Source organism: Rhamphochromis longiceps, linkage group LG17, assembly GCF_057381845.1.
Source record: "Rhamphochromis longiceps isolate RC_006_pf linkage group LG17, R_longiceps_female_GT1.1, whole genome shotgun sequence".
In the NCBI taxonomy this organism is placed as follows: domain Eukaryota; kingdom Metazoa; phylum Chordata; class Actinopteri; order Cichliformes; family Cichlidae; genus Rhamphochromis; species Rhamphochromis longiceps.
Genome location: NC_140573.1, coordinates 11,294,545 through 11,318,911, shown reverse-complemented (window position 1 = coordinate 11,318,911; position 24,367 = coordinate 11,294,545). Strand labels below are relative to the sequence as shown.

General features: G+C 41.7%; 2 protein-coding genes and 1 non-coding gene across 3 annotated transcripts in view; 2 read left to right on the top strand and 1 right to left on the bottom strand.

The window, feature by feature from the left end:
* Positions 1–10,711, bottom strand: part of aspm (assembly factor for spindle microtubules) — a 31,250-nt gene extending 20,539 nt beyond the window's left edge. The window contains exons 1-15 of the mRNA XM_085387834.1: positions 10,266–10,711; positions 9,990–10,133; positions 7,686–9,231; positions 6,873–6,968; positions 5,764–5,865; positions 5,514–5,660; positions 5,176–5,415; positions 5,034–5,101; positions 4,786–4,927; positions 3,663–3,793; positions 2,816–2,991; positions 1,990–2,135; positions 1,658–1,743; positions 1,353–1,565; positions 185–389 (exon numbers count right to left, since the gene is read on the bottom strand). Of these exons, the coding sequence (XP_085243960.1) occupies positions 185–389; positions 1,353–1,565; positions 1,658–1,743; positions 1,990–2,135; positions 2,816–2,991; positions 3,663–3,793; positions 4,786–4,927; positions 5,034–5,101; positions 5,176–5,415; positions 5,514–5,660; positions 5,764–5,865; positions 6,873–6,968; positions 7,686–9,231; positions 9,990–10,133; positions 10,266–10,541 (3,718 nt within the window). The 5' untranslated portion in view covers positions 10,542–10,711. The remainder of the gene's footprint in view (positions 1–184; positions 390–1,352; positions 1,566–1,657; positions 1,744–1,989; positions 2,136–2,815; positions 2,992–3,662; positions 3,794–4,785; positions 4,928–5,033; positions 5,102–5,175; positions 5,416–5,513; positions 5,661–5,763; positions 5,866–6,872; positions 6,969–7,685; positions 9,232–9,989; positions 10,134–10,265) is intronic.
* A 424-nt stretch (positions 10,712–11,135) lies between these two features.
* trnah-gug (transfer RNA histidin (anticodon GUG)) lies at positions 11,136–11,207 on the top strand. The gene has a single exon. It is a non-coding gene; the product is annotated as a tRNA-His (tRNA).
* A 3,415-nt stretch (positions 11,208–14,622) lies between these two features.
* depdc1 (DEP domain containing 1) lies at positions 14,623–22,736 on the top strand. Its single transcript, XM_085386975.1, has 12 exons — positions 14,623–14,843; positions 16,275–16,540; positions 16,667–16,811; positions 16,961–17,091; positions 17,202–17,332; positions 17,664–17,711; positions 17,884–18,021; positions 18,382–19,383; positions 19,929–20,101; positions 20,261–20,437; positions 20,659–20,865; positions 21,308–22,736. The coding sequence occupies exons 1-12, from the start codon at positions 14,796–14,798 to the stop codon at positions 21,443–21,445; spliced, it is 2,604 nt and encodes an 867-aa protein (XP_085243101.1). The 5' UTR covers positions 14,623–14,795; the 3' UTR covers positions 21,446–22,736.
* The last annotated feature ends 1,631 nt before the right edge of the window (positions 22,737–24,367 follow it).

The window sequence follows — 24,367 nt, the reverse complement described above, 5'->3', positions numbered from 1 at the left end:
CTTCTTTTTTTTTTTTTTTTTTTTTTTTAAATAATTCAGAGTTCCTTTCATATTCACCGTTTTCATGTTCTGACAGACTACAAATGTCTGAGGTACAAACATCCAAGTGAACTTTTTTTTTTCCTCTTTAAATCCCCCCCGGCACAGATGGTTGCACTAAGGTTGCAGCACACAGCTGACATACCATTTGGGCCTGTGGGCAGGGACTCAAAGGAGCTGTCGGAGTCGCTGGCTGAGCAGCTGAGCTCCAGTCGGCCTCTTGGTGAGCACTCGACAGTCTGAGTGGTGCGGTGACTGACAGACGCTTCTGGCAGGAGACCCGGGTGGTAGTGGTGGATAAGGTAGCACAGGACGCGGCCATCCGAGAACGTCACGGTGAAGTTCTCCACCTGCACACACACAGGCAGAGAGAGACTTTATTTATCGTTTCCAACTAGAGTTTTCTGAAAATTTCTCTCTCTATATCTATATATTACAATGTCAAGGTTGCGTTTTGTGGCAAATATGATAATTCCAAAGGTCAGCAAAAACCAACAAACCTGTCATTTTGCATCACACAAATATCATTTATATTTACAGTGTTGTTTCGTTTTGTTCTTCTGAAAGCCCTGAGATGCCACCGAAAAGCATATTTAGGGTTTAAGCTATAAAAAAAAAAGAAAAAAAAAGAAAAAAAAAAATAGACATTGAAAGACGTTTTTCAACCACATCCAAAATTTGCGGGTTTTGGGTGCTCTAGCAATGTAGCCCACCACGAATTCCATGGTTCAGCTAAATGTATCCTTGTTTGGATAACTTGCCTACAACGCACATTGAAATGGGTAAACGCCTACACTGCCTGGGTGAAAATATATCTTTGTAACATTGTATAAAGTAAGTCACGTGAATGCACAAGGTTATCTTCCATGTTCTTAAAATCTGTGTCTAAATCATGATGCGGTCTTTGCAAAGGAGTTAGAATACATGCATTGCAAATAAACTGAGATTTAGTAGCCTAAAGTAGATAATTTATTTATTTTCTTTATAAAAAAAATGCAAACAAGAAGCTGCAAAGATTATAAAAAGATGAAGATGATAAGCAATGAGGAAAAGTGTGTAGATATAATCTAAAAGCGACACAAAACAATGACCAAAATCTACTGTATTACAGCTTTGTAAGATCAAGGTAACGTTTTATTTAGTGTGCATCAACCTCAAGTTAAAAAAAAAAAAAAATGTAGTTAGTGGGCAAAGTGTAAAAGCAACCAGTAAAAGAGATAAAACTTAAACAAGCCTCAATTAAATCAGTTTAATTCTGAATGTGAAACTATTTTCTTTGGTTTCTTAGCTAAAATTAAACTATTTAGTCTCACCTGCAGGTTGTAAAAGTCACAAACGGAACAGACCCAGTCCATAAGCAGGGTAACTTTGGTGCTGCCATGTTCGTACGGGACTCTGGTTTTTGCAGGCGTCTGCCGAAGACCCCGATCGGCCTTCAGAGATGCTAGCCTCCGTTTAGTCCTCAGGGTTTTCTTCAGAAAGCCAATCTCCTGCTTGAGCTGATCCTCATTCAGAATCACCTCCACCTGAACATATGATGCAGTAACACCATATCAATCAACTCTCTTCACTTATTGGGATGGGGGTTCTCAAATGGGGGAAACAAAGGCATACACACATGAAATGCAAAGATGATTTTCCACAGCAGGCTCAGCGTCTTTTCTCTGTGTCCATCCACAATGTCTCTTGAATCAATGGTTGAGCCTGAAAATAAAAACAAAACATTTAAATACCATCAAAGCAAAGTTCTGAATTTTCTTTTCATGTAAGCTCAATAAAGTTTAGTAAGAAAGAAAGTCAGACTACAAGGTGATATAGAACTTGTTTACACTCAAGGCAAAACTATAGCAGTGAGATTTCCAAAGAAAGTGTCTGAATATAAAACACAACGAATATGTTCATATCTTAAACAGTATATACAAATTTGATTTTCAGAAATTGATTAATTACCACGTTCGTCCTTCAGGTCGATCCCTTTGCTTTTGAGAACTTGTAGAGCGACATCGACGTTGTGGACCTTCTGCAGGCGGCTGATGGCCGGGAGGCGGAGCTTCACAGATAAAGTCCAGTCCTGGACAAGGAGCTCCATCACTCTCCTAAAGCAAAAAGATGATCCTTAGCTTCCATCATCATCATCATCATCGCTTCAACTGATTTGTCATGCAATGAAATGTTTATGTCACACATTTAAATCCCACAGCAGCAGCAGCTGAACATAAATGAGTATCTAATGAGAACCTGATCCACACATACAGGGCTAGTCAAGGTCAAATCCAGCTTTTGCCAATTTAAATCTGGCTCATGTCAATTTGAATTCTTTAAATACATTTAATTAAATGCTGTTATAACCCTAACTACATGTTGGCCAATCAGAGTACAGGACAACATTAGGGGCAACATACCCACTTGAAATACAGGATATTTAAAAAAAAAAAAAAAAAATACCCATGTAATTACAAAACAGAAAAATATGTAACATTAAATTGCATCATAACCTGTAGGGAACCTGACACAAATAAAATGGAGTCAAAGATTTGCTCTGAAAAAAAAAAAATTTATTTAACAGACTCACAGACACAAACTGAACCACTGTCAGGGCTGTCAAAGAGCCAATCCTTCAGTGAGAAATCAAGGAAGGAAATCCCCTGTCTGAAACCGCCTTGTCTGAGAGTCCTTAGCTCCCAATTCCCTTGCCTATCTGAGCCTGACCTCTGAGAGAAGCACACACGCATCTGGGATCCGAGCATCGCATTAAAATTCATGCCGACACACTCACACTAGACGAACGCCACATTTTAAGTCAACTGCCAAATTCTTCACAGCGAAGTCGAACTCGTCCAGGGGCGTCTGAACGTGGGAGACGGGTAACCCGAGGTAGCTGAGGTGCCGCGGGAGGATCCCCTCTCCGCTCAGGAAGTCCCTTGAGAAGGCCAGCAGCAGGTCTTTACTTGCCTGTTAAATAAAAATGTAAAAAATTGAGCAGTACATAGCACGACAGAGGTTAACACAAGCCAAAAAGACCAGAAGAGGGGAAACTGTTTTTCATGCTTTTATTTCAGTCACTCTTCGCCTCCCTCAGTAAAACCTCCCTGGATCGTCTCCAGCTTGTGCAAAATGCTGCTGCGAGGCTCGTTACCACATCCTTTGAGACCTCTAACGTCACACCTCTGCAGATCTCACTGTGCTGGCTCCCCATTAAATTTCGAATTCAATTCAAACCTCTAGTTTTTATCTTCAGGCCTCTTCATGGTGAAGCATATCTGTACAGAGATTAACTTTTCACCAGGACTCTTGGGGCGCCTGATCAGAGCTTATTATCCATCCCTAAATCTAGAAGAAAAACTAATTAAAGCTAACTGAGCCTTTGCAATCGTGACCCTTACTCTTGAAATCTCTCTCCTCGATTCTTTGATCCATGAGCTCAGTATACTCAAAAAGCAGTTCAAGACTCATCTTTTTAACCTATTTAAGCTTTTTTTTCTTTATCATCATTCCAAAAGCACAATGACATCATATGCTCTCCCATTCAATACCAAGAAAAGAGTAACTATCTTAAGCTTTTATTCAATGTACAAAAATTGTAATTTTCCACAAATGTTTGTTGGTGACACATTGTGGCGTACCTTGAACTCAGCATCAACACAGAACAGACAGGGGTCGTGTTCAATGAGCCGGGACTCTTTGGCTTTGTCCAGGAAACACACGAGCAGCAGCAGCTTCTTCAAAGTGAAGCGGGACAGCGCCTCCTCGTGGCCTAACCGAGAAAAGGTAAACAGGCATTCATACAGTGACAATCAAGACAATTTCCAGTTTACAAAGGAAATCTTCTTATTTTGATCACAAGATATCCTTGTTTTAAAAAGTAGTCTTTACACTCCCAAGTTGTTTGAATTATTTAATTGCAAGTGGGATTAAAAAGGAATTCCAAACATCTACAAAATCAGGAAAGTATTTCCTTCATCCTTTGCTCTGTCATCTGTCTTGGGCTCTTCAGCATTATGTTCCCAGATTAATTTTAGGAATAAAACAACATTAGAGGTTTTGGGACATTAATCCAATGAATCCAAAGTGATCTTTAAGCCTCATGAGAACTAATCACATTCAAAAAGTAATCGGTTACTCAAAGTGAAGAGGGGAAAAGAAAAAGTGAAACATCCTGTTTTTCACCTGAGTGTTAATCAATTATGTTTGTGTTTGGAACATTTGAATAATCATGATCATCCAATAATCATCACATCAACTGAAGCAACTGCAGCTGCACATTTCAGACAGTTATAGATCTGGCAGCATAACATTGAGCATCATGCACACTGTATCTATATTTATTATTTAGTTATATTTATTTGGTTGTGCTGCCCATTTCCTCATCTATTTTACTTCTTTTTTTTCCTCGGTCTAATAATATAAAGCACATCTATTCCAGTGCAAAATGTCATTGTTGTTGTGTTGTTAGAAGGAAATTAAAAGTTTGAGTCAGCGAAGGAATAACAAGAAGTCGGTTAATTAAGGTTGCACTCATGCCCAAGTTGTTAATTTTCTATAATAAAGTGTTTCTGTCTGGTGATGATAAAGGCAAACCGAGACTTGTGCTACAGCTCAAGTGGGAAATTCAAAAGCAAACCTGGGCTGATCAACACACAAACAATGCCCCATTTTTAATTACTTTGAATTCAATTAAACTAAAAGTCTCGGCTCTCCTGGTATTTCTATTAGCTCTGACGCTGACCCAACATCCTCTCAAATTACCATCTTTGTAAAGGTGGGGCACTCGGGGGTGTCTGAACTCTGCAGCAATGTCCGGGTTCCACAGCAGTCGCTGGAGGATGAACACAGCCAGGCCCAAGGTGTCGCTGTTGCTTTCCAGTGAGATCAGCTCTCCGTAGATCGTCTGAAGATGAGCAATATTCAGGGTAAAAATAAATAAATAAATAATAACAACATTGTTGGAAATGGCAAACGCTGAACATTAGAAGAAAACACATGTGTCAGAATACCTCAAGTGCGATCCGTAACCACAGAGGGTTGTACGAGAGGAGCCAGTTGAGGACTTTTTTACGTTCACCTGAAAGATGACACGAACAGGCCTTAGTGACAGGAATCTCAGAGCATTGAGCTTTCATTAAGCAGGACTCTTACCTATGTCCTTCCAAAGGTGGCGGTCCTTCCTGACAAGCAGTCGCCGGGCCTCCACCTCCAGTTCGAGCCTCTGAATGGCCTTGACCATGGCGTCAGATGTGAACAGCTGGCAGGCGGAGCGACGGAGGTGATTTAGCTTGCGTCTGGCTGTATAAGTGCTGAAGGACATCTCCTCTTTGGTGGGAGCTTTGGGCACACTATACTTGTCGTCACCGCCCATAGCAAGGGACACAGCATTTACTACACGAGACACACAAGAGGAGGGTACAGATTTAAGAGGTTAGAGATATTTAAGGTGTTACCATGATCTTCTCATGTTTGAGCCTGCTGCCTGTTACCTTTGGCGACTTCGGTGTTGACCTTAAAGTCATCTGGGGTGAGGACGTAGTTGATCCACCATGTGAAACCCCTCTCCTGCTTCTCTATCCACCTCTCGTCGTAAAACATGTTCTTGGCAGCAAACGGCATCGGGTGTCTGGGTAGAGCTGAAAGAAAATAGTACAAAAACAAAAAACAAACAAATTAAAGATAAAAGCAAATCACAAAGCTCATTTCACAGTGTTTATGATTCTTCCAATGTTCACACACCTGTTTGTGCAGGCTTAATAAAGCTCAGCTTCGACTGTGCCACAGCGATTACTTTTGCTGTCTTCATAGAGGGAGCACCAGGTGCCTTTCGAGATGGAGCACCTGTGAACAACAGAAGGAACTGTTATTGACGCCATTATCCTCATCATCATCAGCTGCTCCCTTTATGAGTCGTAACAGGGTATCATCCTTCATTCACACACACGTATGTTCTATCACACTTCCACTGACTTTCACTCTTCTTCCTTCCCTCAACTAATCGCAGCAGATCGCCGAGCCTGGTTCTGTCAGAACTTTCTTCCTGTTAAAGGGGAGTTTTTCCTTCCCACTGTCACCAAATCCTTGCTCATAGTGAGTCGTGTGATGGGTAAAGATAGTTGAAGAGACTCCTATCTGACCATACCTTTCAGCCACCCTGAAATTCCTACATGTCTTCATACATGTCTTGCACCACCCTCACATACTTCACTTTGACTCCTGACTCCCACATAAATGACCACAGTTCCACTCTTGGCACACAATCACATGAAGTATTTGGTTCTTTGCTGCAGTTAAACATATATTATGTTATATGTGTTATATTATGCCCTTTTCCAGCTCCATACTTTTATCTTTGGACTCACACAGATCAAAATAATCTGTGTTGGTCTTATGGCTGTGATGGAGTAGTCAATTTTCTTTAAGGAGGATGCTTATTGAATGAAGTGACTCAAAGCATCTCTGATAACCATAATAAGAAAAAGCTAAATGATTGACTGGCAACCTGTCAGCCTGGCATTCACCCTGTGACAGCAGGACTACGTCCATCCCCTGCAACCCTGAACTGGATAAGTGATTAAGATAGATGATAGCACTTCATGTCACTTTATAGGCTAAACACACTCTTTTCCAATCCTTTTAATTAAGCGGTTTTGTTTTTTCCCCACCAATGGTACATTTCCTATCAAAGTCAAGGAAAAGAGTTTTTAGCTCGTACGAATGACTTGTATGCAAGCTAACTTATTACTTAAAACTTTAGCCCTGAGTTGTACGAATATCCATTTTTGTAACAGTGCAGAAAGGATTATAAGCATTATTTAACCCCAATTTTTCAACATATTCCTGTATACCTTGTGAGACTGCTTTGGAGTGTGGTAGCTTAGCCTGGGCGGGAACTGCAGACTTCATAGTCCTTAGAGATGATGCGGTCACTGAGCGAACTGAGCCTACGGGGAGGGATAGAAATTGCATCAGACTTCAATAAATCCACAATATAAGGACATTAACCGTCAGCAGGTTATTCACCTTCAAACTGCCAATATTACAAACACGGCCTGAAAATAACACCCCGTGCTCCGAGTCCAGCACCAAAGTTTAAAATAACGATATCTTTTCCGTTCTTATTTTATTTTACAACCCTGTGACAGACTGAGAGAAACTCCAGCTTCCCATGATGGATGGCTAAATTTAATTTTTTCTGTCTGTCATTTAGCCCTTTGTTTAGGGAATGAAATCTTTTTAAAATCAACTGAACTGTCTCTGGTTTTGTAGCCAGTTTGCAAAACTGATGTGACAGATAAATATCCGCCAGTGACATCCACTAATAATCAGTCAGCAAGGACAACATCGGCTGATACCAACATCAACCGATACTGGCATGAGCCATATATCACTATCACCAGCAACCCTTTTATTGAAAGTGAAATAAATAAATAAATAAATATGTGATACAAAAAGAAAACAAATGTGTTGAGCATAAGTAGCTTAAACAATTCAAAAGGAGCTGATTTAAAGTTTGTGGAGATATAGTCTAGATTTTTTTATTCCTCCTCTCTCTGAACATAATAGAGCTGTTAGTATAAAGCATATCTAAAACAGCAGACACACAAGCTACAGCCTCCAACTCAACAAAGACATGAACAACCTTCTTGAAGGAGGCTCACCTGATGTTCTCTGCCTTTGTGATGCACCTCTCCTCTCCTGGACTGATCGGGAGGGCTCGGTTTTCCCAGGAACTACATTGCTCCTTTTTACCTGCTTGGTTTTCCTGTCATCTTCACTCTTCCCATCAGTTTTCAGAAATTCCTCACTCTTCCTCTTCTTGCTCTTCGCTACTATGTTAACGGGAAACAAGTCTTCCTGAACATGAGGAGGTGTAAAAACTGCTAGGGGCTGCTCGTACACTTTAGATTTTGACAAAAGGTCATGATGATGAGGAGAAGATGAGCTCACAGGTGTTGGAGAGGCGACGGTAAAAGCAACAGGAGCAAGGACTGAATGAGGTGGGGACGTTACTGAGAAAGAAAAGCGAGAAGGAGCCACAGGTGGAGGGGAGGAGACAGGGAAGGTGATGGGTGCAGGTGAGGCAGCGAGCCTCGGGCTGGTGCTGGAGAAGATAAACTCTGGGACCTGAGGTTTGTCATCACACGGGCTGATTCCTTTGTCCGAGTCGATGACAGGAAGGCTAGGACTTTCTGGACCTGACTCACACGGACAGCTGCCATCAGACAGCTCCAGCGTATTCTGCAGGAGCCTTCGTCGTGACTTCTTTATTTTCCTTCCACTTGAACCATTTGCCTCCACCGGTGCCTTACCCTTTGTCACTGTGGCAGAGGTGAAAGAACCTTTTTTTGTCCCTTCAGGAAGTTTATCAGCCTCCGAAACACACAGCTCTCTCACTTTCTCTGCTTTTTTGCTGACAAAGAAAGTAAGTCTGGGCTCGCTGGACTCTGACAGCTCAGGGCTACCAGATGACGCTTTGAGGACATCTGTGTCAGGTCGACAGCCGTGTTTTTCACTGTTAGATTCGAGCGAATCTGAAAAGTTACAGCTCGAATTATTATCTGGAGGGCTGGTGTTAACATCGATCAGATCAGAGTCGATGAGAAACAGGGCCTCTTTCAAAGACGGGAGGGGGCTTCTAGGTAACTCACTGTCAGCAGCAGCAGCTGCAGACTTTGCAGTAGCAGGGAGTGGGATTTCTGACTCAATCCAAGGCATGAGCTTCTTAAAACTCTCTGGCGTCCCAATTGGCGACAGCGTCCTGTTGAGGATTTTGGTAAGATCTTTGTTTTCAGGTTTTCCTGCAAGGACATCTGGGCTCGCGGACATGCTACCAGAGTCTACCACCTGTGCAGCCGGGACAAGCAAAACCAGCGGAGAGTTCCTATTAAGTTGTTGGACGTTCTCCTTTTCTGGCAAGACCAGAGACTGTTGCTCCTGGCTCAGATTTAAGGCTTTCTGCTTGTCTGATTTCAGGCAGCGATCCCCAGCGGGGCTGTGCTTGATTAGGGACCTCTCTATGGCACCTTTGCCCTCGTTAAGTGAAGCGAGCGGGCTGCGTGGCTTGTCTCGTTTGTACTGTGGATTTCGAGACACTTGGAAGGTTTTATTGGCAGCCATCTTGAGAGGGGGGTGCTCGACCTTCCTTCTGAGTGTTGTCATTTTTTCACCCTCTCTCTTGCTTTTGATTGTGTCCCATAAGGTCTTCTGAAAACACACACACACATTTTCAATGATGTGTAAAGTTGCAGCCTACAAAACAAATCATATAAGCTAGGCCTCCAGTTAAGGCTATAACTGCCTCATAATAATCAGACTAAAGAGTCATACCAGTTATTACTGAAAGCACACATCACAACTGCACTGAACTCACCAAATATCACCAAAAGCCTTACTTTTGTATCTTACTGTTGGTACAAAAAAGGCAAGGCATTTTCTCATTTGAGGTCAAATGTGATATTCTTTACCTAAAATAGCTTAAAGTCATTCATTCACATACAGCCTAACTTAACCTCAAGTGAGACAGGCCAGTGGATGCAATGTATGTTAAAAAACACTGTTACAATAGGCAACATTAAAATTAAAAAAAAAAAAAAAAAGCTGAAGCCAGACACAACACAATGATGAACATCCTGATATAAATATATCTCAGTTTTCACTGAGTCTGTCATTACGTGCACATTACAATTTACAGATCAATGACCATATTTCATATCCAACAACTTGTCTTGATCTAAAAATGCTTTTGTTTTACTTTTCACATGGTTTCACTTCTGTTTAGTGACTGACATAACCTCCGATGATTAACAGTGTATTTTGGAATAAATAATGTCTTCACTGCTGCTTTCTTACTTGGCAGCTGCTCATCAAAACATACTGCAAAGTGAAGGCGGAAAAAAAAAACTTCAGCTATCTGAGAGTAACATTAGCTGTAAGAGCCTCCGTGTAAAGCTGTGGATGCTTACCTTTTTCCTTTTTGGTGCCTCTGCTCTCCCCAGCAGGACAGCCTGGTGTTTGAGGACACCACTGGCATTTAAGACGATTAGCTCTCTGATCCCACCTTCTTCGGTTGGCGTCCAGGTCACCACCAGAGTGAATGAGCACCCAGGCTGGAAACAAGGACCGACTCTTATAAACAGAAATCTTTAAGAGTGTATTTAATGATATGAAAATCCCCGTGGATTTTGGAATCTGGTGTGTAAATGGGTACTCGTGTATTTTCTGTATAAGCTAAAACATACCTGGATTTTGAACGTGCTGCAGTCCACTGAAAAGCCTTTACTTGAGGGGATCTTATCAACAGAAACCTCCGCTGCAGCATACTCTGTAGGGTTCTCAATCCTCAGAACAGCCGACTTGGAGGTACCCAGCTTAACCGACCCAAAGGTTACGAAAGGAGCCTTTGAAAACTGGATCAAACTCAGGACAGGAACATCGTTCTCTTTGTCTGTGTAGTCTCTCCTTGTTGGACTGAAGTCCAAAAATCCTCTCTGTCCCGAATGTACGCCTTGTGCCATTTGTAATTAATAAAGTCAATCTTGTAGCTTATAAAATGAATTAGAAAAAAACAGCTTAGTTAACATTAATTACATGTTAACTGTTTCCAAATGGCCGTTTAGACCCAACACTTGTTAGCTAGCAAACGTTCACTCTCGCTTCCTTCGACAACACACTGACAGACAATCTAGTTTGAAATTCGGACGTCTTGTTTATTGAACCAATTATAAACGAGAGATAACGACCCCGTAACCAATGGGTAAAGAGAATGCATTGAATCCGTATGAATACACGACGGTTGACCAATCAGCAAGCGAATACGTTTTTAAAACGCCGTAGGCTACGCCCACACCACGAGGCACAGAAAATATGTCCACTCTACTACGTGAAGAAAGTAGAGCCATAAGCAAACAGACCGCAAACGTGTCTCTCACCGTTTTAGAAGTAACTTGCTGCTCGCTCAGCAAAGTCTGATAAAAACTGTAATTCGAATTTCTAAATGACTTTTCTGTTGGTCCCGTATTGGCCATAATTAATAGGATTTTAGTGTTTCACCACTATGCGAGCATAGGGGTTCTGTCAACGACTCGTGCTTCTCATCCCACGGATAGCTCGCCGTGATCGTATAGTGGTTAGTACTCTGCGTTGTGGCCGCAGCAACCCCGGTTCGAATCCGGGTCACGGCAGATTTTTCCCTGCAAAAAATATTATTTAAAAAAAAGTAACACAAATCCTGTCGGATCAGACATATTTTAAGTTATTTCTGAACTAGGAAGTAAAAAAAACATAACTGAATTGTAATTGGAAACCAACTTTAACTAGCACTTTGGCTGTCGTCCTTAACACTTGTAAGATCTTTATTCGCTCTCTAAGATACGATAAGATAAGATAACCTTTATTACAAAACTAAATTTGTTTTGTCACAGAAGGAAGTGGACAGTGCAAAAGTTATGTAGCAAAAATTTGAATATAATAAGAATAAATACAGTACACAACTGTACAGAATAAAATCAAATACTATAGTGACGAGTGCATACTCCAAAATATTCCCGTTTGTCTTTGTGACATATAAACTGGTTGTGGACTTCGGGAGGTCCAGAGAAGGTCCACTGCCGGTTCAGATAGAGGGGGAGGAGGTGGTCAACAAGTACAAGTACCTCGGGCTGTGGGTGGACAATAAACTGGACTGGTCATGCAACACAGAGCACCTGTATAAAAAAGCCCAAAGCCGACTGTACTTCCTCAGGAGGCTGAGGTCTTTTAACATCTGCAGGAAGCTCCTGAGGATGTTTTACCAGTCGGTGGTTGCTGGAGTACTTTTCTATGCTGTGGTGTGCTGGGGGAGCAGCACAGCAAAGAAGGACTCATCCAGGCTAGAGAAACTGATCAGGAGGGCTAGCTCTGTGGTCGGCATGAAGCTGGACACTCTGGTGACAGTGGCAGAGAAAAGGACATTAAAGAAACTGATGGACATTATGGACAATGCCAGGCATCCTCTGCACACGGCCATTAACAACCAGAAGAGTCTGTTCAGTGACAGGTTGCTTCTCCCCAAGACAAGAACTAACAGACTTAAAAACTCCTTTGTCCCACACGCCATCAAACTGTTTAACTCCTCTCTGGAGGGGAGAGGGAGGGGAAACAGGAGGACAAAGGAGGGGGAAACAACTAAGCTGTAGTGCCTCTTCACCTCACTGTACAATACCTTTTGTGCAATACTTTTTGTAAATAGTCAACAGTGCAATAGACCTCAATACTTGAAATGTGCAATTCACTTGTATTTTTATTTTTATTCCTATTTATTCTATTTATCCCCTTTGTATATTTTATTTATATTTGTCTCTGTATTTATATATGTGTGTGTGTATATATATATATAACATTCTGTAACTGTAACTTCTGTCGGTGCTGTGCTTTTTGGAAATCGAAATTCCCAGAGGAACCCACCCGAGGGATTAATAAAGTTCTATCTTATCTTATCTCTTATCTTAAACAAGCGTAAAAACAAAAATACTGAAATTACCAAAGAGTGACTAGGTTTCCAAAAATGCAGTAGTTCCCTATTGTGCCCAGCTGGGGGCAGCCTTTCTCATTATTTCAGCAACAGCTTGTCGATTTCCGTTCAAGTCATACAGTAAAGACACAAATACAGTCTTCTCGGCTGGGAATGAATTAAATCAGTTCATTACGCAGTGAATGAAACGTTTTCAGTTTTTTAAATAATAACTATAATGATAAGCAGAAACTCGATATTACACTTTTCAGCACATACACAGCAGACCCAGAATTCTAACTTAAATCTTAAAAATGATTGAAAAGGACCCCTATCAAGTATTGTTATATATGACATTACTGTAGATTGCCTTCACTGATGCATTTTAGTGATCTATGCATTTTATTTGGCATTTTTATGCCGAATGCCCTTCCTGACCCAGCTCTCCCTGAGTGGCTCAAGGCCCTCGCTGTAGCTATGTTCACTTATGCAGCAATCCAAAAGCAGCATTTTACTGTTGTAACTCATCCATATGATGTTAGTTTTGTCTACTTTGTGCATCAAAGGTGGGTTACAGTTGCAGACTGGCTTCCTTCAAGGGGAACCAAGACAAATTATATCTCAGTCTCTGATTTCCTCAGTTAGTCTGCTGACTTGATCTATGGAGCCCATCTTTTAGGGCCTTTGTGGCCTGAACATCTGGATAGCAGATAACGCATGAAAAAAGTGTGAGAGGATTGGGGGGGAATTATTGTCTGGAAATCTTGTTTGGGAACCACTGGGGAATAAAAGTTATCATCTCATAATCCATCAAATGAGCCACAGATATTTTCAATGTCAAATACCAATAGAAAAAATGCAACTGTAAAAATACAAGGGTGCATAAAATAGGAAATATCTTGCCACTCAGAAAATTGGAGCAGCTCCACCAACCCCAACTTAACAAACCAAGATGGTGATATTTCAAGTAAACATCAGTAAAACTGTAAAAGCTTCAATATGTACTGCCACTATTGAGCTTTTGTGACTCGCTAAATGAGCCAATCGCAGAGCATTAGGCTCTATCATTAGGATAGAAAGCCAAGCATTCAGTCTAGGACTCATGTCACTTCCAACTCCCAACTTCGGAGGCAAGTGGAAGGAATCATTACTGTGTGGGCAGAGTCAACCACATCCTCCTGGTATCTATCCCTTTAGAATTGTCTCTAACACCCACTGTCTTTTTTGTCTTTCATCTCTTTGTGGCTGTAAATGATTTCCCCTACAGAGTGCTTTTAAAGATATGCTAATGTAAATTCCATGCCTCAGTGAATGCAAAAGGCCTCCCCAGGAGGACTTGCTCCTTCACTTAAGACAGGCTGGAACAAAAGGATAGTCCGAACAGTAAAACACTCACATCTTTATATAAAATGTATAATTATTAATTATTTTTATTAGAAACCTTTTAAATAGAAACCCATGTGCAAAGAGCATGAAGTTTAAATATAGGCTCTGGTGATGAGCCTGGTTCTGTAGCTGGGCTTTGTAGTCAAATATGTTTGAGTTTTTGGTTGAGGAGGAGCATCCAGTGCGTTTAAAAGCAAAGATTAATGAGGTTTTTAAGAGCCATCAGAGTGCAACAGTCAAAGGCATACTTTTAGATGTTGCATTGGTTTACAAGTATAATTATACAAATCTTAAATTGGCATCTAGATAACAAATGCATTATACCACTGGCTTATAATTACTGAATCTTCAGGTCTAAAACACAAATACAGCGTATGATAGAGGTGGGAAATTCCTGGAATTAACTTTAACAGCTTACGTGCCGGTGATTTAATGAATATTATTATATAAGAATGCGCAATGTAACGAAAACTGAAGAAAAGGGTACCGTAGCACACGAGGAAATACACCTGCATGGCCTTTCAGCATATAGCAATACAGTCATTTTCTACAGCTGACACAGCTGTAACTAACTGTAGACCTAAATTTAGTGTCAACTGGGAGAATTTTCAAATAGCCTTACTACCAAATACCCCACAGTCCACTTTTTGTTTTGATCCTCCACCCTCTTCCGTTAGAGGCTGGTCATGTGACCAGAACGTCCATCCAATCCGGTGGCAGAAGCACAGGGCTCGTAATTTTGAACAGATGGGGAGCTGCCAGGCTGTGGAGAGTTTCTCCGTAACTAAACTAAAGGTTGTAGCGAGAAATGCGTAAATATTTCTTCGAGTGATGGATAGTATCCGTCGCTACAGCGAATGAAGGAAACCCTTAGCGCTGCCCTTCCGTGATAAATATGAGTTCTCATGTTATCAGCCCTGGACCGTACCGAGCCACGAAATTGGTAAGTTAAAGTTCACGAGCTAGCTAATACCTAGCTACCCAGTGTAAGATCGTCATCAACGGAAGCGCTAAACTGAGCTGCAGCTGCTTTTAAACACACGCGTTTTGCCGGCTTCTCTAAAAGCAATACTGCAGGAAATTCACAGTAAAGTATCCTCTCTGTGTTTCAGCGTTGCAAAATTGTGGCTCTCTCTGATTTAATATCATCTTCATGACTTTGTTTCAGCAACAAACGTCACCTGTAATCCAGCTAACGAGACCGATTAGTTTACATGGCGTTTGAAAACTGGACCTCAAAGTACGAATTTTCATTAACGACACTGATGTGATTTTAATCCAATATATGCGGTGATGTCTTTTAAATATATATGTCAACAACCTTTGTTCAGTGAGCTATAGACACTCACATATTTGAGTTTCTAATAAAAGAAATTCACTGGGATGGTGGAATTGGAATATTTAGAGCAATTCTGTTTACAAATATTAGTTCATTCATTAAGATCAATCCTTATCCTAAACCAATAATGTTTGCAATTAACGTCCCATGGCTGCTCGATTACTCTGTTATTGTATAAGTGTAACAGATGCGCAGGTGTCATAGGGCTGACAAATATGGTTCTTAAAGAAACTGTGTTTATATGTTTTTAAAAAAGAAAATTCACGATCGCTCGTAATCGGAAGGTTGCCGGTTCGAGTTCCGTCTTGGACAGTCTCGGTCGTTGTATCCTTGGGAAAGACACTAAACCCGTTGTCTACTGGTGGTGGTCAGAGGGCCCGGTGGCGCCAGTGTCCGGCAGCCTCGCCTCTGTCAGTGCGCCCCAGGGTGGCTGTGGCTACAATGTAGCTTACCATCACCAGTGTGTGAATGGGTGGATGACTGAATGTGTAAAGCGCTTTGGGATCCTTACGGACTAGTAAAGCGCTATACAAATACAGACCATTTAACATTCACCTTTAATGGTGGACCTAAAGGATAGATCACCTGTCAATCCGGTTGCTGTCAAACCTCCAGTCCATCAGTGCAGGAATTTATTTCACAACTTAAGTGACTTCTGCAGGTCATTGGTCTTGTGATTCCTGAATCTGCAATATGCCTGCAGAAACCAAAATAGTTTGTTTTAAAGTAAAACTGGTCTTAACGCTGCACATGCTTTTTGAATTTTGTGCATAATGAGCTACCAGTTGATGAAATGTGTACCAACGCTTGGCTATATCTGCCAGCATCTGAATCAGCAGATCCTGTGCTGGCTTAATTACAGCTTAGCGATCTTCTCTATAGTAGAAGCGTCCTGTCTTACCCACTGTTACTTCTCACGGTCAATTGTCATTATATTGTTGTGCACTTTTATCAGCTTTCCAATGGAGCAATTCTGTACCGTATGACACATTGTTATCTTGTTTCCTTGCTTGAACTGTGCGTGTCCTGTTTCAGTGGAATGAGGTGACACGTTTGTTTCGGGCTGGCATGCCCCTCAGGAAACATCGCCAGAACTTCAGGCACTATGCTTCCTGTTTCACTGCTTCTGCTGCTGTTGATTGGCTGCACCAGCTGCTCTGTAACAACAGCAACTTTGGCCCCGACGTTACCAGGCAACAGACAGTTCAGCTTCTAAAGAAGTTTCTGAAGAACCATGTGATTGAAGATGTAAAGGGACGCTGGGGAACAGAGGACCTGGAGGACAACAATGTGCTGTACAGGTAATCTGTTGGCAGAAATGTGCTTTTGGGGATTATTTAACAAAACGGGGCTTAATATGTTGATTGTGCTCCACACAGCATCAAGCAGTCTGTTTTTTTTTTTGGTTTTGTTTTCTTTGTCCACAGGTTTCCTTCCACTTCTCCTCTGAAACCCATCCCCTGTTCAGCTCCAGCCTCAGAGTCCAGATCCATAAAAAAGAGACCTTCATTCAAGGACAAAGAAGGTTTCTTCAGGTTTAGAAGCACAAGAAGGCAGGAGAAAGAAACCCAGGTGAGTTAGATTTATCACTGTTTCAATTTAAAACAATAATATGTTGCATTTGAGAGAAAAACAAGTTCATAGATGCAGTTTTGCACTAATAGAAAAAAAAATAAGATTCACTCTGTGATGTTGGTCCTTGTTCCGTACATGTGTTTCAGGAAAATGTGGATCCTGCACTCCGAATACAGCAGGAAGGCGACAATCAGCCAGAAGAAGAGCAGCAGAAACAGAGACGAGAGCTGACAGTGGAGGATGAACAGGAGATCTGGAGAGACATCACGCTGACCCAGTATAAACACACAAATCTAACCCCCCAAAAAACCATTCTGTGCAAAAAAAAATTTAAAAAAAAATGAGAAAGACTTCCATGTATATCTAAAACTTGTGTATGTGTTTCAGTCTTCAGAGGATTCTGGATGTTCCATCTCTTGACGAGGTTTTAGACCATCGTTATGTGAATCCACAGAACATCATCCACAATATGACCAAAGTCAACAAACACGGAGTGGTCACACTGGACGACAAGACCAGTAGGTTCACACACCAGTATAAAGGAAAAAAATGTACAGGATAGTTTATGTATAAAGACCTCATCTTTGAAAAAATACTTTTTACCATAAGGATGTGCTTTGAACCACATACTAAAGTCCTAGAAGTGCCATTCTCCAGTGTAAAAGGCCAAAACAACATAATACATTTTTTTTTCTTCAGGTAAAAGTATCTGTGAAAATGTGGTGTTTCTGGGCAATTTTGAACCAAAAAGTCTGGACATAATTTAATCCAGAGGTCTCGAACTTAAATGAGTTTGACTCATTATACTGTAAACCAACAAAGAGTCTAACATTAGAACTGCCTCCATAGATGACCTTCCAGACTGGGTTCTGTCTGCCATGAGGAGCCTGGCCAATTGTGAGTAGCTGCAACTATGTCCTGCATTAACAGTTTTAAAAGGAAAAAGCTTTTTTTTTTTAATTATTATTATTTTTTTAATAGATTTTTTTTTATGTGGTTTAATGGATCTATTTACTGAAGATATTATTCAGTGTTGTTACAGTTGCAGTAACATGGTGTTTATTTCCAGGGCCAAAGTACAACGGCACACAACAATCCTATCCTGGCTTTGAAAGAGATGTCTTCAAAACAGTGTCCGATTACTTCTACAGCCTCCCACAGCCACTGCTCACATATGAACTGTATGAGCTGTTTATCAATGTTCTAGGTGGGTTTGCTGCTTCCTGTTAATCTTTTAGGCCTTGCAGAATCTACATGTTGGTGTTGTGTTAGGATCAAATTCGGCTGCAGGTCTTTTCTGACATGTTGTCTCCAATGTGAGTTGAGTGTTTGAGCTCTAACAGTGCTTTGTGACCCCCTAACAGAAGTTTTGGTTGTTTGTGGAATCCTAACTGTGATGTGAGCTGCTGCACTTTTTGTTTTTGTTGTGCCTGATCAGCTGTATGAACAGTAATGGTTTGAACTAACTAAACCTTCTCCTTCCCCTTTGCTGTCTGCTTGCACTGACACCCTGCCTGCCCCCTTGGCTTTCTCTGCCCCCCTTCTCCATGTCTTCATTCACTTTCAGTGTTCTGCGGCTACGTTGCAGCGCCTTCTATGCGCCAGCATTTGAAGCGCAAGAAATCAGACCTTCCTGCAGTCCCCCCTCCAGCCAAGTCGTCTTTTCGCTCCACGGAGTGTCTCCTCCTGTCGCTGCTCAGACAGGGGACATGCGACGAGACAGAATCCCCCATGAGGGAGGTAATTGGTGGGAAACTTCAGTCCCGGCTGGCAGCACTGAAAGGAGGCGGCGGTGCCGATGACGGCCCATTAGGAGGCAGCTGCATCAGCCTCAGTACAGTTGTTCCCACAAGACCTCAAACAAGGAGTTGCTCCCTGGAAACAATCCTGGATGACTCTGCCCCTCTTGCTAGACAACAGCTGTTTCAGTCCAGTGACAGCCTGGCATCCTTTGCCTATAGCAGCAGGAGCCAGGACGACAGCTCTTCCATCACAACACCTCACACTCGTTCATTCGGGACATCTGTGTCCAAACCAGCACCCATTACTTCTGAAAACGCTCCAGGAGTTACAGCCAGAAACAGGCTGTCTGTCATACCCTTGGCTGGACTGTCAGCTTCACACAGGTCTCGTTCCTTACGGCCTCACAGCTTCAGCAGCTGCCTGGACATCGTCATAGAGACCAGGGAGGAAGATGTCAAAGAGCTTAAGTGGCAGGGTCGAGCAGCAAGCTGCCTCAGTGTAAACTCTCCTTCCAGTCAGTGTCAGGCTTCCTCAGCTTCACATCCTCCATCACTATCTTCCTGTCATCCCTTCTCTTCCTCCTTTCGTCCTTTCCCTTCTTCTTTCTCATCTGCTGCAACCAAAGCACAAGGGTCTAATGCTGCTACAGGACCCAGACCGGCCTCCAGCACCTCTAACCTTTGGACGCTTCCTGCACCTGCTGCTGTTCGCCGCTGCCTCAGCTCTCTGGAAGTGTCCCACCTGTCACAACCTGTTTCACTGCTCAAAGCGCCTGTGTCTGTGTCCGCCGGCAACTCCCAACCCCCCAAAAACCAAAATGAGCACAGTAAGACCCTCTCACCTCTACCTGTCTCTGTGTCTATGTCTAATCAAATTAACCTCATCTAACATCTCACCCCTACTAGCTCCAGTTTGTTCCCTCACTCAAAGCAGGAAGGCCAGTTCCAGAAAATGGCCTCTGTTTTTGTATTCAGCAGTTGACCTTTAACATTTAACAACAGGAAAAAGGCAAAAGTCTGTTTCACAGATCATGTAGCTGCAGCACAGTTTAGCCAGATAAATAGTGCTTGTTTTCTCATACAGACCCCCAGATTTCATTAAAATCTATAGAAACAGTCTAAAAGGAAGATGGCATAGGAGTCCTTCATTCCTGGATGACAGTCGTGCTGCAGTGTCATGTTCACAAGCTTTACCTGCCTCAATTCACACCATAGCTGTAGTCGATTCATTTTCCCATTCATCCATTCATTGTGTAGTCTAGCAAGTGTGACGTAGCAATGGATGAATGTGGTGCTGAAGTGTGGTTCTTCAGTTTGACTGAAAACACTTACTTGCGTGTGCGTGACTTTCTAACGGTGTTCCTGTATGTAGGCGTTCTCCAGCCTCAGTGTGAACGTGTAGCCATCGAGGCCCTGCAGCTCTGCACCCTCCTCCTTCCACCCGCCTCCCGCAGGAAGTTGCAGCTGCTCATGAGGATGGCGTCACGCATCAGCCAGAATGTAGACATGCCTCGCCTCCACCCTGCTATCGGCACCCGGACATTGGTAAGGAGCTAGCAAATATTTTTTGTTCCTGTCTAATACTCTGAACATTCCCTAAAGAAGTGTGAGCACAGACATGTATGTCATGTTCTTTTATCATGATGTCCCTGTTTGTTTACCTTTTATTCACTTGTGTATCTGGATGTTTGTCGTGGATTTCAGATGGTTCACACATTTTCAGGCTGTGTCCTGGGCAGTGCTGAAGAGTGTGATTTGGATGAGCTGTTAGCAACCAGGCTGGTGTCATTTTTAATGGATCATCAGCAAAGCATCCTCTCAGTCCCAGAGTACCTGCTTGGTGCCATCAGTGACCATATACAGTACCTACGAACATCACAGGTATACCTTCAAACTGTAAACCACAACCAACTAATTCTTAAAGAAGCAGAGTAAGTGATACCCTGCATGTCTGTTCAAATACAACTGCAGAAGCAAGCTGATAGCTGTGAATGCTCAAAAGACACCTTTTCATGCTGCTGGAGGAACCTGCCAGCTTCATTGGGAGCTTTAAAATCTGTTAACATGTTGATTTCTTCATGTTTGTACTGTCCTGATTTCAGGTCCCAATTGACTCTGTTTCAAAGACTGACAAAAGCGATCCGGTTTGCCCTCCATTGCCGGTCTACACGTTCTGCCATCAGATCAGTGGCGCTGAGTTTGAACAGCAAAAACTGGAGTCTTCTCAGAAGGCCATGGAGGAGCTGCTAGAGATCCTGGTGACAGATCAAAACATCAGTGAGAAGGACAGACGCAAGAAACTGAAACAGGTAACGGTCTACTGAAAGTCCAGGCGATGCCTCAAGTCTGGTTCTGTTTGCACACAGATGCAAAGTGAATAAAGAAGTGTCCCTCTTCCTGTCTTGATTTGTAACCCTAGTACTTGACCAATGAGTTTCTCATCAAGTTTCAAATTTCCTTCAGTATGGCGTGATGTTTTAAACTGTAACAGTGGTAGCTAACATGCCAAACCCCATGGTTTTAAACAGTCTCCCACTTACTTATGGGAGAGGTAACAGTGGCTGTCTTTGATACACACTCACACATATTTGGTTTTGAGTCAATTTGCAGTGTTTTCAACTTGAAAGCTATTTTCAGTAGCCTTCAGATTCCTGACGTTCACACAAGGATATAACAAGTCACTTCATATCCTCAAAAATGCTGGAAATCTGCAGACTCAGCAAAGTGTAATTTTCTTATTGTTCTCCTAAGTTTCAGAAGCAGTACCCAGACATCTACAGGCAACGATTCCCCTCCCCAGACCGAGAGAGCAAGACTGACAACAAACCAAAGATTAAACCTCCACTCCTCAACATCAAGAAGACCAAAGCTTTCAGCATCAGGAACTGAACGACTGCAGGAGGCGCGCTCTCGCCGCTTACGTTGTGATCACTGTACTGATATCACACTCCTGGCAGGACAATTGAGAAGTCGTTTTTCCCATGGCAGCCAAAAGCAGTGTGTTACATTGGAAATGCTGTTTTTACTGTTGTGTTTATTGTAAGTAAATGTAGACTGGATGATTTTAACAGGAGTTGATTTGTGTATTCATGTGTTGTGTATATTTGTATTGAGTTTTGTGTGCTGACTTAGATGAAGGCTTGTGACCGTAGCTCTACAGAGCCGCTCATACCATTTACATGTTTTATGAAGAAAGGTACTTTACCTGTTGTCCCCTCACTTTTCTTTTCTATTTGTATTGTGCGTGCGTGCGTGCGTGCGTGCGTGCGTGCGCGTCACTTCAAGTAAGAAGCAAGCTCCAAAAGGCAATTGGGAGAAAAATATGCAATTCTAAGATCACTGGTCAATATGGGAGCAATTAGATTTCTTAATTTATATGAATATTGACAGCAGGAGGGAGTGCTAGTTGTTGTTTGTTTTTTGTTATGTTGATGTTTTTTTGAAGTTTCAATATTTTCTATCATAGATGCTTAAGTTTTATTTGAAACTATTTGTCAGGCCTGATGTTGAGCATTTTCTCTTTCTTTGCCCTCATCTTATTTTTCCCTCTGTCAAGTATGGAGTTTTTAAAACTCTTTTTGAAATCTTAGTTTTATTTCTTGGTGATCTTTTTTCAGGATGCCAGCTTTTTCATATCTAGCTCAGTTATTTAAATCGCGTTAATCTTTCCAGTTTCTTTTTACTTCTTGAGCTTGTGTGTCTCATCCCTGCTTTGTTTAGTGGATTGTTTGCACTTGGAGCTAGGCCAGCATGCTTATGTCAATCACCAGTGTGGTCATTTATACATATTTAAGGCTTATTAGACTTCCCAAACCAAGTTTTTCCATCAGACACCTGATATGCCCTTGGTATGGGTAGTGCCTTGTGAGAGCTTGACCTGAATGCGCATCCATTCATTTCAGTGCTGCATGCTGACAGGTATTTGGTAAACTGAGGGGAATTACACAACTCATGTCAAGTGTCTGAAGAAATCTTAATATTCAAATGGTGTCAAACGCTCTTTTATTTATCTTAAGCTACATGAAGTATTACTTCTACCCTGGTATGTTTGTGTTTACCTCAGATCAGATGGTGCATGCATGTTTAACCGCACACGCACTCATCATCGGTGTTCTACAACTGTTCCTCTACATTGTTTACTATGCAAAGTCCTGGGAAATAAATTGTTTTTAGCTGTTCAGTGTTTCAGTGGTGTTTGTATTGAAGTGACAGCTTTATTTAGAACATTATTATTATTATTATTTCTGGTGTTGAACATCTACCTGGCAGGATTTTTTTCCCTTTGATATTAAATTGATGTTTGTGTTGGAGAGATTTTTGCACTGATTTTAAATTATAATCGAGCAACCCCTAAATGCATTTTGTATCCTGGAGACTGTTTAAACCTAAAAGCAGCTTCACAGTTTTATATTAGCGGGCAGTACCATGTGACTTCTTGTTCTAAAAAAACAGCATCCATTTATTCCAGTGTTTCATGCTGACAGGTGTAAGCTGGGGTGAATTACACAACCTGTCTCAAGTATCTGAAAAAATCTCAACAAATTCAACTCCCAAGTGTCAAACTCTCCTTTTTTATTTATCTTAAGCTGCATGAAGTATTACTTCTCCCCTGATATGTTTGAGCTTACCTCAGATCAGATGGCGTGTGCATGTTTAACCACACATGCATTCATCATCAGTGTTTTGTACCTACATTGTTTCCATTGCAAAGTCCTGGGAATAAACTTGTGTAGCTGTCCAGTATTTCAGTAGTGTTTGTACTGACAGGACAGCAATAAAGGTACACGATTACATCTGCCTGGCCACCAGTTAGGTAATATTACCTACTTCTTTTTACGTTACTCTGATGCTCCTGGTGGGAAGATTATAATAGAGAATCACTTAGATGCATTTAATATCCTGAATATTCCTTAAACCTAAAAGCTGCTTCACAAAGCAGCAGGCAGAACAAACACGGGCAGCCAGGCCGCTGCTAAAGAAGCTCGTTCAGTGTGCCCGAAGTTTCTCAACTTTTTGTTACTTGTTAGAAGTAACTATAATCTGAGTGTAGCCAGTCAGAATTAAACCACAAAGTTTATTATTTGCAAATGTGTAAACTGGCGGGCTTCATGATTTCATATTTTTATTGTCCTCTATTACCTCCGTGATCTTTCTTGTGATCCAATATTTACATGATACTTCTTCCATGGCATCATAATAACAACCATATTATTATGCCATGGAAGAAGTATCATGTATCTAAAAGATGGACACAGTATGATTTCCGATTGATTTCTGGATTCTGCCTTAAAAACGTAGGTTATAGCATTTTGGCTGCTGTCTTGTTGGATTTTGTGATCCAGAAGCAGAGATATTTAGATGTGACAATAAGTTGCTAAATGCCTGATAATTTGTGCCAACAGATTATTAAAATACTAGAATTAAATTCACTAAATCTGAATCACAAAATAAATGGTTGTTTTGTGTCTTAATGTTTGTCAGATTATGCAACTGAACGAGCTCCAGTAGACAGCAACACTACGATCGCAGTCAAGACCCAAAAGTCTTGTCTAGATAGCTATCAGCTTTTAGGAAACAAACAAAGAAACACTTTGATACGGTTCCTTGACTTACCCACCTTCATTTCTTGTGATACTGCAAGCCGCAGGTGGTAGGGAAAGCATCTCAAACCAATAAGAATTCCACCTGTTGCAGGATGAAATGCAGCCCATTTGTGTGTGTGTGTGTGTGTGTGTGTGTGTGTGTGTGTGTGTGTGTGTGTGTGTGTGTGTGTGTGTGTGTGTTACTCTCCTTCCTCACTGAGTAGCTAAT